The 17,519-nt window shown below is 36.5% G+C and overlaps 1 protein-coding gene across 1 annotated transcript in view; it reads right to left on the bottom strand.

The window, feature by feature from the left end:
- DGKB (diacylglycerol kinase beta) overlaps positions 1-17,519 on the bottom strand; it is a 688,394-nt gene that overhangs the window by 488,593 nt on the left and 182,282 nt on the right. Inside the window, exons 7-8 of the mRNA XM_077757671.1 lie at positions 17,368-17,442; positions 7,408-7,527 (exon numbers count right to left, since the gene is read on the bottom strand). Of these exons, the coding sequence (XP_077613797.1) occupies positions 7,408-7,527; positions 17,368-17,442 (195 nt within the window). The remainder of the gene's footprint in view (positions 1-7,407; positions 7,528-17,367; positions 17,443-17,519) is intronic.

Raw genomic sequence — 17,519 nt, 5'->3', positions numbered from 1 at the left:
AAACCATTATAGGACATAACTTTTCAGGTTAGCCTAGTTACCATATTTTTCAGAACACATTCACCTAATAAAACCTTTTGATCACCTACCGTGTGCTGGGACATGAATACGTTTTCCATAGTGGTGGGACAATATAAACATGTCCAGATCATTTCATATCTGTTGATAGTAAAATATTAATAATAATGCTTTCTGAACACCTTTCCCTATTTCCAGGGAAGAGACAAACCACCAGATTTAAAATACTTGATTAAATCCATAGTAACTAACTCTTACATTAGAACCAGAAATGTCAAATTTGCATCATAATATGAAACATTAATGAAAATGTTTCCTGGGAGATAATTCTCCATGGGTGTCTTGAATTTCTGCACATTTTGTAAGCAGAAGGAATATCATTTTTTCCAGGTTATCTTTTCACAGATATTTGAAAAATAAGTATCCTTGGACAATAGAGATGTATCTACATACAGAGCAAAGGGCAGTTTTACTTATTGTCCCATATAATAAAAATAATCTCTCTCTTCTAAGAAAAGGTTAAGCAGGTTTGTTTACTGCACGTTATAAAAGATTTAGTTGCCCGAAGCCAGGGGTTCCAAGCTCCAAGGTTGTGCACAGTGATTCCTTGGGACTATATTCCATCACCTGTGTGAGACAATAGGCCAAAACTATAGGCTCAAACATGCAGCTCTTACTGCTTGCTCTGCTGTGAGTAAATAAGTCCTTTGTTTCTGACGCAGGTACCTCATGCCCTCTTCACATGAAACATACATGAAACTTTAGCAAGCTAACTTGCTAATGTGCAAGTAGGGTAACTCTCAGAGCCCTCACAGTTCCTGAGAATGCTTTGTTTTGTTTGTTTGTTTGTATTTTTTGGACAAACAAACTCTCAACACAAGTGGTTATGCTAAGGGTGTTGTGGAGAGAGCATCAGAAGATATTGGTGTTTTAATTTTCTTCCACAACTTAAGAATTTTAACATTTATTCATTTTGAGAGAGAGAGAGAGAGAGACAGAGCATGCATGAGGGAGGGGCAGAGAGACAGAGGGAGACACAGAACCTGAAGCAGGTTCTAGGTTCTGAGCTGTCAGCACAGAGCCCAACACAGAGCCCTAACCCACAGACTGTGAGATCATAACCTGAGCTGAAGTCAGACATGTAACCGACTAAGACACGCAGTTGCCCCAAGAAATGGTTTTTATAGGGGCATGTAGGTGGCTAAGTTGGTTAGGTTTCTGAGTCCTGATTTAGGCTCAGGTCTGGATCCCATGGTTACATGAGCTCAAGCCCTGCATGGGGCTCTTCCATAACAGTGGAGATTGGGATTCTCTCTCTGCCCCTCCCAGCTCATGGTCTCTCTTTCTCAAAATAAAATAAAATAAAATAAAATAAAATAAGAAATAGTGTTTATAGTACTTTCTGAACCCAGTTCTAATTTGTTTGAGTCATGAGACTAATGGTATTATAGGAATGGAACATTTTATACATTTGTTTAGCATTGCTGTTTTTTAAACAGTATTTTAAAATTTCTCTTCCTTAAAGTAAGAATAAGGCATCCTGAGTGAAAAGTTGAAGTAATGGGGTTCTTAATTTAATATCGATCGATCGATAGATTATAGATATAGATATAGATATAGATAGGTAGATAGAAATAATATATAGATATAGATAAAATCAGCTTAAACAAACATTCTTAAGTGAAAAGAGGAAAGAAAAAAGTCTAATTTTCATATGTATTACTGTTCTTAAAATTCTTGTCATTTTATTTTTAAATGAATGTCCATTACATGTGAATAAGCCTCATCCTGTTGAAGAGCACATATGGACTAAGTTAGCTGGCATTTTCCTTATCAAAAAATAAACAAGTCTGAACGTGGGTGTTCTGTCAATCAGAACACTTAGCCATGTTACAGGCTGCAACTGATGTACAAATCCATTACCCAGACATAAAATACTTTACCAAAAAACAAATTAAATAGCTTTATAGCTATTAACCGGATACATTGCCAAAATATGCAAAGGATGAAATATGTATGTGTCTTCAAGAGAAGAAATTGAAACCAGGAGCCAACTATTTCTCAGCAGTGCAAATTATACTTTAGCTCTCTATATTTTCATGTCTTGTCTTGTTTGTCTTATTAAACTTAGTGGGGGACAGGGAGAATCTGTCCCTTATTATATTCTATCAGCCAGTAGAACATATTCCTAATAGTACTTCTATTGCAAATAAATATTTATTGTCATAGAAAAGAATTCATCTTTTTAAACAAGAAAGGATGAGGAATTCCAGAAGGTTTGATTCCTGGCCTGCTATGAGAATGTGGATAAGCCATTTTACCTTTCATCTTATTTTCCTCTCTAATAAAATGAAAACACCTAATTTCCTCTCTCAGGCTGTGATGTGAGGTTTCATTATATAATACCTGTGAAGTCAATTTAACTCCTCAGAAGATTGGTGTTATATAAACAGCAAATATTATTACTATCATTGGGTTGAGTTGTAACATCCCAATGTTTTAGCCAAAAGACTTGAGAAGGATGTTTGTAGATTTACTATACTTTGTTTCATAAAAAATTTGTTCTCAGTTTTTCATTGTCAGATATCACTCTTGGTAGAAATTTCTTCCTGGTATTTATAAAACACTATATTTTATAAATGTAGTCGTTCAGTTCTGTGAACTGATTAGGACAGAGAACTACTTAATAAAACACAGGCAAGTTCCCACAGAGAAGGAGCTCAAGATTCCTTCTCCCTTTTTACTCCCTAGAAGTCAGAAGGAGGTTTCAAAGGCAAGAATGTTGTTTGGAACTTTTTGAAAGCTATTTCATGATCTTATTGATTTCTAAAGTTTTAGTTTCTCCCAAAATACATCCAAGATCACATATAGTGTTCAAGTGAACCAGGGCTATTATAAGTAATCTTATTTTTTCAAAAGACCTCAAGGAGAAAACTGACTAATGCCATAGCCAAAATGCTCCTAATACCCAGCCACATCCCTGTCTGTTTCAGCTGATTTCAATTAAAACACTTTCAAGAGCTAATGTTGCAAATTAATCCCAACTCTTTAAGTAATAAGGACCATTAAAATTACCTTACTTTTCTGCTCAAGGTCTCCAAAAAGTTACAGTATGTAAGAAATTGTTCTTTAAGACAAAAGGATAAGCTACTTCATGGCTGGGCAAAGAGAATGCACGGAGACAGTTTAAAATTCTGAGTAGAGCTGCAATCAACTGCTTATCTCCAGATCCCATTTTTAAAAGTCAAGCTCAGGCCCTGCCATCTTGGGTTCAAATGCAAATTCAACCGCAAATCACACCTACTCAGTTTCCCTGAATGACCCAGTCTGCAATCTCAAGAACTGTTCCATTTATCCAGCTTCATAATTCCTTTCTAGATTGAGCAATGTATAAACAGCAGAACAACAGCTCAACCAAATTAAATTTAAAAAATAGAGTGTGAAGCATTAGTTTTCCAAATATAGCTTAGTCTATTAAGAATGCATCATCTTCGGCTCTCCATTATACTCAGAAATTTCATCAGGAAATAGACTTCATCAGAAATTAGGAGGCACACCAAAAGGTTCCTTTTACTTTGCTGAGTCAGCTGAAAATGTGTCTTAAAACATTCTGATCAACAGCAAAGTTTACATTACGTATAGTATTTAAAGTCCAGGATTCTGAGAACACATAAAATGAAATGAAAACATATACTCATTCAAAAGCCATACCTGTCAGATGTGAGCACTACAATCTAAGACTAAGAAGTTAAAGTATTCTTATTTTAAGCCAGACTCCTACTTAGATATGTATTTCTGTTTTTATGGTAATATGAATTCAGGAATTTTCTTTGAAAAATCTAGTAATGATCCAAGATTACAGGTTTCGGGAATTGGAGCATTATGAATTATCTTGTTTATCTAAAAAAAAAAAGGAATATATGAATTCAAAGAATATTAGAAAAGGAAAGGGAATTTCTTACCTAGCTTCTTTTTTTTTTTTGTATCTAGAGAGAATGACTGGCTGGCACAAAAATGACCTAGTTCATTAATAACAGAGCCAATGTAAAGATGAAGTTGATAAAGTTCACTGCTACCGTACTCTCTCTTCATTAGTCCACAGGTTTTTGCTGGGGTTGTCTGAGCTAAACAAAAAGATATTAGACTCCGTTCTCCTGAATGACTAAACATAGACTAATACTCTTTCTGTTTCTAATATGACAGATTAGTGACAGAATAGATAAGGGGTAGGAAACTATGGTGCTTGGGTAAAATCTGACTAACAACCTATTTTTGTAAATAACGTTTTGTTGGAAAACAGCCTTGCTCTCCTTTACTTCTGTGATTGTTTCTGTGTTAGCCATAATGGTGTAAATGAGCAGTTGCAACAGATACCTACCTTATAAATAAATGACTCTGCTTCAGGTGTAATAAAAATCACAAGTGCCACCCAAACTCTCAGCTTTCCTTCAGATGTAAGAGACTGTACCATTCCATATTGGGTATGCTAAGTTTCATGGACTTCTTATAATAGAAATGAAATCAGTCTTATTCTCTAGCATTTGATATAGAATCAGGTTCTGATAAATTATATTTCTGATTTTGCTGCCAAAGCAGATACTATTTGCAATAGGGTAAATATGTAAAGTGTGTTGATGGAAAAAAATAATCTACAATGAAATCACAACTGTTCTGTTTTGCATTACAAGTAAGGATCTCTCTCTCAGGACAATGTTCTTATCTGTATAATTTGCTAGTACACCGCAGTCACTTTCAAATACACTGTGGTATTTAACAAGCACTATCAATTAGAATCTACTCCCTGAGCTCATAATTGACAGAAGACAAGAATATATAGGACAACATAACAAGACCACTGCGCAATAAATGGCTGGATTCAACCTAAAGCTTCTAGATTTCCAATTTGATTAGCAAAAGTGTTGAGGGGAGGAATGGGGGGAGGGGAAAATGGCATCATGAATCAAATTCTCTACAGGTAATAACATAACACATTAACTGCCTCCAGAAAAGGAAATAAATCTCAATTACTAAAAAAAGGCCCTCATCACTCAGTCGTCACTGTGTCATTCCTGCTTTGTAGAACACTTTCCATGCCTTGAAATTAAAAAGCAGTTTCTAACAAATAAATGCTCTGTTTTGTGACCGTAATTACACGGCTCATATAGTTTATTAAAAGGCAGTTTAAAGTATTATCAGCTTATTCTTTTTAAAAGAAAAAGGAAAAGGGGTATTAACTCTCAGAATTCTTTATAGAGGAAAAATTCCATCTCCTATTTAAGTCGATCTGTAACTGTTAAATGATGTAGCCGTGCCATCTAGTGGCTTTCACTGGAAACACAGTTTTGGAATATAGGTCTACTACTTTGAAACCCTAAATGGATTTCTCCTGTTAAGCTCCAAAAACATCTCATATTACTAAAAACCCAAAATAGAAATTTAAGAATATGATTATGAAGTATATTAGGTATTCTTAACCTGCTTAAATTCATGAAAATACTTTTAATGCAGGTAAAATAAATTTACTGCTACATTAGAAACTGATGAAATATTCTATTTGTTTCAAATAAATTGAATTAAATCAATATGGACTTGTGGATCATATTTACCCATGCTGTTTTCACAACTTCATAAATAAGCTATAATTTTGAAGTTATAAAAAATTCTAAACAACTGTTTCCTAAGAAGAACATCATTTCAAAATCTTTCTGTAATATTTTAAAAATAGATGACTGAGTCTGCATTTCGGCATTTTGCTGTCCAGCATACCAAATAACAAATGGTTTAGTTACTCATTCCCATACATCTCTCATACTAAAATTGCCATAAACATTTAGAATAACTGCAATTTTAGCTTTAAAAATATAAAATTCTCTTTGAGGGAAATGTTATCATCAGAAGTTCTTGACTAGAATGTGACAGCTTTTTCTGTTTAGACTATACTCTAATCCTTAAAATGTTAACTTTTTGTTAATTTTCTTTTTATTTCCTCCTGATTTATTTACAAATACTTTAGTAGTCAGGTGTGTTAAGTAATTAAACAAATATTTATAATATAGGGACACACAACAGGTTATTATCAAAGTATATCAGGTTATGTATGGTATGAGAACGTCAGATACAGGAAATAATGCTTCATTAATTTTCAAAATGTAGTTTTATATATCTATTAACAATAATATCTACTTTGTTTTAATAAATTATTTACTTTAAGGATACCTTCCTATACATCATCTTAATAGTAATTTTTCTTTGCCTTCCTCTGACCATATTTAAAATCCTATGGGCCTCATGAGGGGTAAGCTTAACTTAAATGTTAAAGAATATGAAGGCTCAGGTAAAAAAGAGAGAAATGCTACTTTGCTAAAGCCCACAGATATATTTCCAAACCCATATGTAAATGTGTACAAACACATTTGTGTATTTTCTCATGTTTTACAAATACAGACTATAAGATTTCATGAGGGCTTTTAAAACTTTGGTCTCTCCTGTAACTGTGGTGTAGTCTTAAATCTGTAACATTGTTATCTCTGGTAATGAGAAGTAAGAGAAGTTTTGGAGTCAGCAGCAAAGTGGTTGACATGATGTTCTTGCATTTCAAAATTCTAAATATTTTATGTGCTATTGTGGTTTCCATCAGTAATGTTCTTTGAATCTTTGTGTACCTTTTACTATATACACATTAGACTTAATTCTTGTTTATTAATGATAAATACAAAGATCTAGTAGTGACTCGTTGACTTTGAAATGAACGATTACTAAAACAGACATCAAGACTGGGCAGCAAGATTCAGTCTCAAAATCACCATCATATCCCATTCTAAATTAGGTTAATTTCTTTTCCCTTAAACCACTATTTAATTACCACTGGGGGCAATGATACAAGAAAATTTTGGCAGGCTTAGAATGAAAGGCTGGCTGATATGATGATAAGTAAGAAAAAATTATGTTTCATATATATTCTTAACTACCTCAGTGTATAATTGGCTTCTCCAAGTATTGGTTTTCAATAAAATAGATTTTCTTCTTGGAGATGGCGATTATGGAATGAGATGGAGCACAATAAGAACCACAGAACGTAATAAAATTGGGGAGTTTCTTGAAGTAAATGAGAAGGTCAATATTTTTTTTCAAGCCATATCATGTTTTAAATAGAGAAAAAAAAGAAATATATTAAAGAATAAAGCAATACTTAAAGTGAATCAATGGGTTTGTGGCAAGTATTAATCATGACTTATTATGAAAATTGCACTGTGGTATACCTATTTAAAGGTCCAGGCACTCGCTACATGCTTAATGATAGAAAATGGCCAAATCAATTTATAATCAGAATGTGTAACAGAGCAGCCCACTGACTTACCACCAGGCCACCCTCTTTGTGTAAATGCTTACATTTTCCAACCCCAGGAGCACAAGAAGTGGAATTGTTGTCATTCCTCCTTGGATCCATTCCTCCAGGGAGACTGTTCCATCATGATCATAATCAATTTCTTCCATCATTTCGTGGAGGATCTGGAGTAAAGGAGATGAGGGAAAGCTTGCGGTGAATCAATAAAATAAATTTTAAAACAAAGAACAAAGCATTGCTTTGAATTAGTTAAACAAACTGACTAGCAACTAACTGCAAAAGGGAGATAAATATCTAGGTCAGCCAGTACAATGTTAATCCAGTTAGTGGATATAGTGGCTTTCTTATGATTCCTGGAACTTGACTACTTATAATGTTCAACTTGTAGAAATAACTGCTTAAGTTTTTAATACTTTCTCACGGAATGGTACAGCTAAAACAAGAAGGTATCTTTAATTTAAGGGTGAAAGTGGTCTTTAATTGCTTTCTCTATATTTTTAAAATTCATATATATGCCAGATAATGTCTGAACAAATTAACTTCATGGCAAAGAGCTGAAATAACTCTTTGCTAAGTGGTAAGAGATGGGGGAATTAAGTTGCTTTTAATTGCCTATCAGAACTTAATAAATCCAAGAAGTTAAACCATCAAGTCATTTTTGATTAGATTTCTTTCCTAAAGTTGACTTGTACGGAGTATCTCAAAACGTTCTTTACAGTGCTTGTTGGTAATACACTTATCTCTAAGTTTCATAGTGGTAATGTCAGTACTAAATGTGTTTAATAAGTATGTTAATATACTGTAAGTTTTTTCAAAGAGCACCTAGAATGTAAACTAAGTGATGTAGGTGGTGTTAATGTTTTATTAGCAGAAAGCATATGTGTGTTCCAAACATATTACCCTTAGTTGCTGGGAATGTGAAGTACTTCCATCTAACAGCACCAAAATGCCAATACAGAAATTTTAATCAACTCGGAAAAAAAAAAAAAAAGAAAGAAAGAAATACAGAGAGCATTGCAACAAAAATTTGAAAGGTGTAATAAATGGACTACTTGATACACTGATAGAGTGTTGTTTGCCTAAAAACTCCTCAACTTAATTGATTGGTGTGGTTCCTCATGAAGTATTTGAAAATCAGGTTATTTTCCTTCCTTCCACACCTAAATATAGATATTGAAATAGAAGAGACATTTTGGAACAAAATGGTGCTGAAATAATCATTTTATTATTATCAAAATGAAAAACGGGAAATTATTTAGAATTTAACAAAACAATATAAGATCTTGTTAAAATGTCTTGCTGCTTAAACATACTTTGTTGAACTAGTAGAAAGATAAATGAGAAGTGAACTAAAACACAGAGCATTGTTTCAGATGGTTGATGCTTTTATTTTATATCTAATAAATCTAATGTTAGAGCCTGGGTTCATTTTTTAAAAACCTCTTCCAAGGACATTTCAATCTTCCTCATTAACTGCCATGGACCTCAAATGTTCAATTATTTTTATTCATATATGGAAACTTATCAGGTGTCTGACAATGTATACAAATGTACACACTGGTTTAAAATGGGCAGAGTGGCTGAGTCATTAGGCAGGATGAGGCAGTCCCCATGAGGGCAAACACACTGCACAAGGTAGGTCATTTTATCTTCACTTTCTACTATTTATACTACTCCTAGAGGTGACAGATTTATCAGTGTGTGCCGCAATGACAAATAACACCATAGAGCTTATTCTTTATGTTTTCCAGTAGATATCTGTCATAATTAGACAGATATCTAATCTGTCTAGCCACCAACTGTTTCTTTCCTCAAATCACCCAGATCTCCCTTTTCCTCAAAGAGCTCTCCAATATTTGGGTGGGGGCAGGGGAGGAAGCATTAGTGCCCCCTTCTGCTTTAAAAACTAATAGAAAAACATCTTCCTTCCTTCCATGACTCCAGTGAAGACAGGAGACTTGACTCAAAGATGTGCAATATTGACAGGTATTAAGGTGATTACGATGGAGAAAGCTGTTTTATATTAACATAACCCCAACGGACAACAGAACGTTTAAAAAGTCCCTTGATTTCACAGAAAATAATACTAAGATGAATCCAGCAGTATTCTTAAATACTTAGAATTAAATGCCAGTCTTTCCTATTCCATATAAAAGCTGCAACTTTGTTAATGATAACTGCTTTTTATCATGTACACAGCATGTATTTTCCACATCCCTCAAAAAGAAACCCAGTTGACTTAAAACTTGGAAAACCTGATGGGGGAGGAGGCAAGATGGCAGAGAAGTAGGGAGCTCCGTATGTTTCACTCGCCCCCATCTCTCAAACGGAGAAGGCCTGAAGCCATAGGAACCCTTACGGAATCCAGAAGTTTGGGAGGAAGAGGAGACAGAGTCCACTGAGGAAACATTATAGCGTGAGTGTGAACTGGGGAAGATAAACACGGACCAGGACGGAGACATGGAGGGAGGGAAGGGAGCCCCCTTTGCGGGGAACCGCGGTGAGTCGAGGGGAAAAGAAAGAGCGGCCGAAACAGCTCAGGAAACCATCCCTGTCCCTGGAGAAGAGAAAAACCTCAGCTTGGGACACAGAGGGATCTGATTTCCAGCTGTCCAGCTGACCTTAAGCCGGACGCACTGGTCCCAGGCGACGCAGGAAGAAACCTCTCTTCTGCTCACCAGCTCCACCCGGAGGGGAAGCCACACGCCTGAAGCTGGTCCTCTGCTCTTCTGGCTCAGCTCCATCCCCAGTGGGGAAGCGAGAGGCTTGAAACTTCTCAGAGGGACTGACTTGGCCTACAAGTTTATACTTCTGGCAGTACCAATGAGGCACGGGAACTAAGATCTGGAAACGAGGCCTGGCTTGGGACATAGAGCACAGCCCACCTCGGCTATGCCCACAGCACAGGGAGACCAGACCCAAAAGAGTGAATTGCAAACCTTGGTTCCATAGGGGACTGGGGAGCCACCATTTTTCTCCCCACAACCACCAAGGTGGGACCTGAGGGAGAGCATAGCGGGATGCAGTAGAGGCTAAGACCTGATCTGCCTACACCAAACCATGCCCATCCCAGCTAGAGAGCTGCCGTTTTTTTTTTTTTTTTTTTTTTTTACTGGAGCCTGGGGCAAAACCAACATAGATGCACTGCCATGATTAATTTTAGGTCAATTCTTTCTCTTCAGATATAGTTTCCCTTGTCTCATTTGTATCCCTCCCCTCTGCTGGACTGGGCACTCTGGTCATTGGTCATTTGCTTAAACAGTCACATTTAATCCAATCTCTAGATATATATTCTAAACCTCCATAGCTACATTTCTATCCCTCTCTCTCTCTCTGGAGTAAACAGACTATATAGTTTCTTTGAGTAACATTATCTTCATTTCTTTCTCCTCACTTCTTACAATATTCTCCTCTTTCTCTCTCTGAATTAAACCTCTTAGTCTCTCTTCCTGGTCATCTCTCTTCCAATTTCACTTCCTCACCACCCTGCCATTTTTCTCTTTGTATATGCTCTTCCATTAGCACTACATAAACCCGGCTCTTCATTTGTAATTGGGTATTCTGGTTTTATGCTTTTACACTGTCCTTTGTCTTTTGTTTTGTTTTTTTCTTTTCTTCTTTTTCTTTTTCTTTTTATTATTTGTTTTCCTCCTTCTTTTTCCCCACTTTTTTTTTTTTTCTTTTTCCCTTTCGGTTTGTGTGTTTGTTGGATTTGTCTGTGTGTTTGTGTGCTTTTGTTCCCTGTGTGCTTGTCTGTTTTCTTTTCCAGGGCTACCTCAAGAAACAAGCCAAAGTACACATAGTGGAGAGTCCCAAATATCACTACGAGTAGGAAAATAAAATAACAAAAGTCTCAACAAGAGAGACCAAGAGACAACATTCAAAGAACAATTCCTGAACAGACAGCCCCTGGACAGTCAAAGAGCCTTCTTTAGTACAGTGGTACTCACAGGTGCAGAGTGCATAACAAGCGTTTAAAACTAACAAGAGAGAGAAAGGTAACCAAAATGATGAAACAGAAGAACACTTCTCTAAAGAAATTTCAGGAAGAAATGACAGCTAAAGAATTGCCTAAAACAGATATAAGCAACATAACATAACAAGAATTTAGAACAATAGTCATAAAATTAGCCACTGGGCTTGAAGAAGGCATGGAAGACATCAGAAAAACTACTGCTACAAAGACTATGAAGCTTAAAAATAGTTGTGATGAATTTAAAAAATTGCTGCAAATGAGATGCATAATAAAGTGGAGGTGTCCAACCCACGGACTGAAGAGGGAGAAAGGAGAATAGGTGAATTAGAAGACAAAATTATAGAAAAGGAGGAAGCCGAGAAAAAGAGAGATAAATTGATCCAGAAACACGAAAGGAAAGTTCGAGAGCTGAGTGATACAATCAAACGGAACAATATCCGTATCATAGGAATTCCAGAAGAGGAATAAAGAGGGAAAGGTGCTATAGGAGGCCTTGAACAAATTATAGCAGAGAACTTCCCCAATATGGGGAAATAAACAGACACATATCCAAGAGGCACAGAAAACTCCCCTCAGATGTAACTTGAATCGATCTTCTGCATGACATATCATAGTGCAACTGGCAAAATATAAGGGCAAAGAGAGAATTCTGAAAGCAGCTGGGGATAAAAGGGCCCAAACATACAAAGGGAAACCTATCACAGTGGTTACAGACCATCAACTGAAACTTGGCAGGCCAGAAAGGAATGGCAGAAAATCTTCAATGTGATGAACAGAAAAAAATATGCAGCAAAGAATCCTCTATCCAGCAAGCCTATCATTCAGAATAGAAGGAGAGATAAAAAGTCTTCCCAAATAAACAAATATTGAAATAATTTGTCACCACTAAACCAGCCCTTCAAAAAATCCTGAGGGGGACTCTATGAGGGAAATGTTGCAAGGAACATAAGGGACCAGAGGCACCACCACAGACATAAAACCTGGAGAGAACACAATGACTCTGAATCCATATTTTTCAATAATAACACTGATTGTAAATGGACTGAATGCTCCAATCAAAAGACATAGGGTAGCAGAGTGGATAAAAAAACAAAATCCATCTACTTGCTGTCTACAAGAGACTCATTTTAGACCTGAGGATACCTTCAGACTGAAACTAAGGGGATGGAGAAATATCTATCATGCTACTGGAAATCAAAAGAAAGCTGGAGTGGCTATACTTATATCAGACAAACTGGACTTTAAAGTAAAGGCAGTAGAAGGGATAAAGAAGGGCATTATATAGGAATTATAGGGTCTATGCATCAGGGTGAGCTAACAATTATAAATATCTATGCACTGAATATGGGAGCACCCAAATACATAAAACAATTAATCACAAACAGAAACAATCTTATAGGTAAGAATGTGCTAATAGCAGGGGACTTTAGTACTCCACTTACAGCAATGGATAGACAGAAATCACTAAAGAAACAATGAACCTGAATGACAAACAGGGCCAGATGGATTTGGCAGATATATTTAGAACTCTACATCCTGAGGCCATGGAATTCACTTTCTTCTCAAGTGCACATGGCACACTCTCCAAGATAGATCACATACTGGGGCGCAAAGCAGCCCTCAATAAATACAAAAGAATTGAGATCATACCATGCACACTTTCAGATCACAATGCTATGAAACTTGAAATCAACCAAAGGAAGAAGTCTGAAAGACCTCCAAAAACATGGAGGTTAAAGAACACCACACTACAGAATGAATAGGTCAATTAGGCAACTAGAGAAGAAATTAAAAAATAATGGAAACAAATGAAAATGAAAATACAACAATTCAAACTCTATGGGATGCAGCAAAGGCAGTCCTAAGAGGAAAGTACATTGTACTCCAGGCCTATTTCAGGAAACAAGAAAAAGCGCAAATACAAAATCTAACAGCTCACCTAACGGAATTAGAAGGAGAGCAACAAGAGCACCCCAAACCCAGTATGAGAAGAGAAATAATAACTATCAGGGCAGAAATAAACAATATACCATCCATAAAAACAGTTGAACAGATCAATGAAAACCAGAGTTGATTTTTTGAAAAAATAAACAAAATTGACAAGCCTCTAGCCAGGCTTCTCAAAAAGAAAAGAGAGAGCACCCAAATAGACAAAATCATGAATGAAAAGGGACTTATTACAACCAATCTTCAGATATACAAGCAATTATCAGGGAATACTATGAGAAATTATATGCCAACAATCTGGACAGCTTTGAAGAAATGGACAAATTTCTCAACACACACTCACTACCAAAATTCACACGGGAAGAGATAGAAAATCTGTACAGACCCATAACTAGTGAAAAAACTGAATTAGTTATCAAAAATCTCCCAACAAATAAGAGCCCTGTGCAGATTGCTTCCTTGGGGAATTCTACCAGACATTTAAAACAGAATTAATACTCATCTTCTCAAGCTATTCCAAAAAATAGAAATCGGAGGAAAACTTACGGACTCATTCTATTAAGTGAGCATCATTTTGATTCTCAAGCCAGACAGAGACATAGCAAAAAAATAGAACTACAGGCCAATATCCTTGATGAATACCGATGCAAAAATCCTCAACAAGATCCTTGCAAATCGAATCCAGCAGCACATAAAAAGAATTATCCCCCATGATCACCTGGGATTCATTCCTGGGTTTCAGGGCTGGTTCAATACTTGCATTAATCAATGTGATACAGTACATCAACAAAAGAAAAGACAAAAACCATATGATCCTGTTGATAGATGCAGAAAAAGCATTTGACAAAATACAGCATCCCTTCTTAATAAAGACCCTCGAGAAAGTCGGGATAGAAGGAACTTACTTAAACATCATAAAAGCCATCTATGAGAAGCCCTCAGCTAACATCATCCTCAACGGGGAAAAACTGAGAGCTTTCCCCCTGAGATCAGGAACACGACAGGGATGTCCACTCTCACCACTGTTGTTTAAAATAGTGCTGGAAGTCCTAGCATCAGCCATCAGTCAACAAAAGGAAATCAAAGGCATCAGAACTGGCAAAGAAGAAGTCAAACTTCCACTTTTCGCAGACGAAATGACACTGTACATAGAAAACCCGGCAGACTCCACCAGAAGCCTACTAGAACTGATCCGAATTCAGCAAAGTTGCATGGTACAAAATCAAAGTACAGAAATTGGTTGCATTTTTATGCACCAATAATGAAGCAACAGGAAGAGAAATAAAGAAACTGATCCCATTCACAATTGCACAAAAAAACATAAAATACCTAGGAATAAGCCTAACCAAAGATGTAAGATCTGTATGATGAAAACTATAGAAAGCTTATGAAGGAAATTGAAGAAGACCCAAAGAAATGGACAAACATTCCAAGCTCATGGGTCAGAAGAATAAGTATTGTTAAAATGTCACTACTACCTAAAGCACTCTACACATTCAATGCAATTCCAATCAAAATTGCACCAGCATACTTCTCAAAACTAGAACAAACTATCCAAAAATTTGTATGGAACCACAAAAGACCCCGAATAGCCAAAGTAATACTGAAAAATAAAACCAAAACGGGAGGTATCACCATCCCAGACTTTAGCCTCTACTACAAAGCTGTCATCATCAAGACAGTATGGTATTGGCACAAACTCAGACACATAGACCAATGGGATAGAATGCAGAACTCAGAATTGGACTCACAAATGTATGGCCAACTAATCTTTAACAAAGAGGGAAAGAGTATCCAATGGAAAAAAGACAGCCTCTTTAACAGATGGTGCTCGGAGGACCGGACAGGAATCTGCAGAAGAATGAAACTAGATTATTTCCTCACAGCATACACCAAAATAAACTCAAAATGGATAAAGGACCTGAATGTGAGACAGGAAACCATCAAAACCCTAGAGGAGAAAGCAGGAAACAACCTCCTTGACCTCCACCGCAGCAACTTCTTACTTGACACATCCCCAAAAGCAAGGGAATCAAGAGCAAAAATAAACGATTGGGACCTCATCAAGATTAAAAGCTTCTGCACAGCCAAGGAAACAACCCAGAAAATTAATAGGCAACCAACGGAATGGGAAAAGATAGTTGCAAATGACATATCAGATAAAGGGTTAATATCCAGAATCTATAAGGAACTCACCAAACTACACGCCCGAAACACAAACAACCCAGTGAAGAAATGGGCAGAAGATATGAACAGACACTTCTCCAAAGAGGACATCCAGATGGCCAACAGACACATGAAACAATGCTCACCATCCCTCCTCATCAGGGAAATACAAATCAAAACCATACTGAGATACCATCTCACGCTGGTCAGAGTGGCTAAAATGAACGAATCAGGACACTCTAGATGCTGGTGAGGATGTGGAGAAATGGGCATCCTCCTACGCTGTTGGTGGGAATGTAAAACTGGTGCGGCCCCTCTGGAAAACAGTGTGGAGGTTCCTAAGAAAATTAACAATAGAAGTCCCCTATCACCTAGCAATAGCACTGTTAGGACTTTACCCAAGGGATACAGGAGTGCTGATGCAGAGGCGTACATGTACCCCAATGTTCATAGCAGCACTCTCAACAAGAGCCAAATCATGGACAGAGCCTAAGTGTCCATTAACGGACGAATGGATCAAGAAGATGTGGTTTATCTATATAACGGGATATACTAAACGGCATGGAGAAAGAATGAAATCTGGCCATGTGTAGCAACATGGATGGAACTTGAGGCTGTTAGGCTTAGAGAAATAAGTTAGGCAGAGAAGGACAGATACCATATGTATGCACATATAGGTGGATTAGGAGGAACTTAACAGAAGACCATGAGGGAGAAGAAGGGGAAAAATAGTTGGGAAGAGGGAGGGAGGCAAACCATGAGAGATTCTTCAATGCTGAGAACAAACTGAGGGGTGATCGGGATGGGGGAGAGTGAAAGGGAGGTGATGGGCATGGAGGAGGGCACTTGTTGGAATGAGCACTGGGTGTTATATGGAAACCAACTTGACAATAAACTAAGAAAAAAACCTTGGAAAACCTCAATCTCCGAAGAATAGTGCTCTCCTTTGTATATGATACTGTATATAACTTTGTTGTAATTTACTGGCATTAGTTTCCAAAGCAAAGGAAATGCTATATCAGCTCTCCTGTCACATAATCATGCCATTATCATGCCATTATAAGGCTTTTAAAATTCATATAAAATGCAAGCCATTAAAAAATTGATTTGTATTTAATTCATTTATAATTTGCTCAACTTAATTGGTTTCAAGAATAAACTGAAGTCAATAACATACTAATCAACTCTCCCCAAAATATTACTTGTAGTGAAAGTCACAGTTTCTAATCAAGTATGTTTTAATATACATTTGCATAATGCTGTAAAAATAAGAAGTTTTTTTTATGTTCTGTAAGCACTGTTAGACACCATTTCTTTAAATAATAGATTACAATTTTCTATTTCTATCTTTGACCATTTGAAGTGCTATGGGCGAGTTACTTTACATTCTGGGGTATCAGTTTCCTTCTCTGTAAAGTGAATAAAATAGTAATATCTACCTCAGAGAGTTGCAAGCATTGGATAACACGTATAGAGGAAAATAGCACAGCTCATTATACACAGTAAACTATCATCTTCTTAATTTAGTTCACCTTCTTTTAGATTAAATATTTAGCTATCTCCATATGAGGAAAATCATAGAGATCATGAAAAACACACATCATTTCTGAATTTTTTATGGCATGGCATAACTTTGGCAGTGTCCATCAGCAACCTATTTACCTACAGACATATGAGGCCACCATTCAAAATAATTTCCATGAAGAAGAAAATCAGAAGTTACTGTTAAGAGTTTCAGAACACCACATATATATTTTCTTGTTCAGAATCCATTTTCAGTACTGACTAGAAAGAGTAACTTAGAGTTATCAAGGGGAGATATCAAGTGGCAGGAGTATCTTAAAGTTCCAAAAAAGACAAAAGAGAAAGTGGCCTTCTAGAATGTAGCCAACAGTTAAATCATTCATATACCTACTGGATTAAGTTCAGTGACATCCCATTCAAGGTACTCTGCGACATGCATCATCTGACTGATTATATTTTCTAGTTCCTGGAGAGGAGAGAGAGAGATATGAAAGAGAGAGAGACAGAGATAATGGATAAGTAAGTTGTAAGTTTCTCAAACTT

The sequence above is a fragment of the Crocuta crocuta genome, unplaced genomic scaffold (assembly GCF_008692635.1).
Source record: "Crocuta crocuta isolate KB4526 unplaced genomic scaffold, BGI_CrCroc_1.0 scaffold62, whole genome shotgun sequence".
NCBI classification, from domain to species: Eukaryota; Metazoa; Chordata; class Mammalia; order Carnivora; family Hyaenidae; genus Crocuta; species Crocuta crocuta.
The sequence above is the reverse complement of the archived record's forward strand: the minus strand, read 5'-3'. Positions and strand labels throughout refer to the sequence as shown.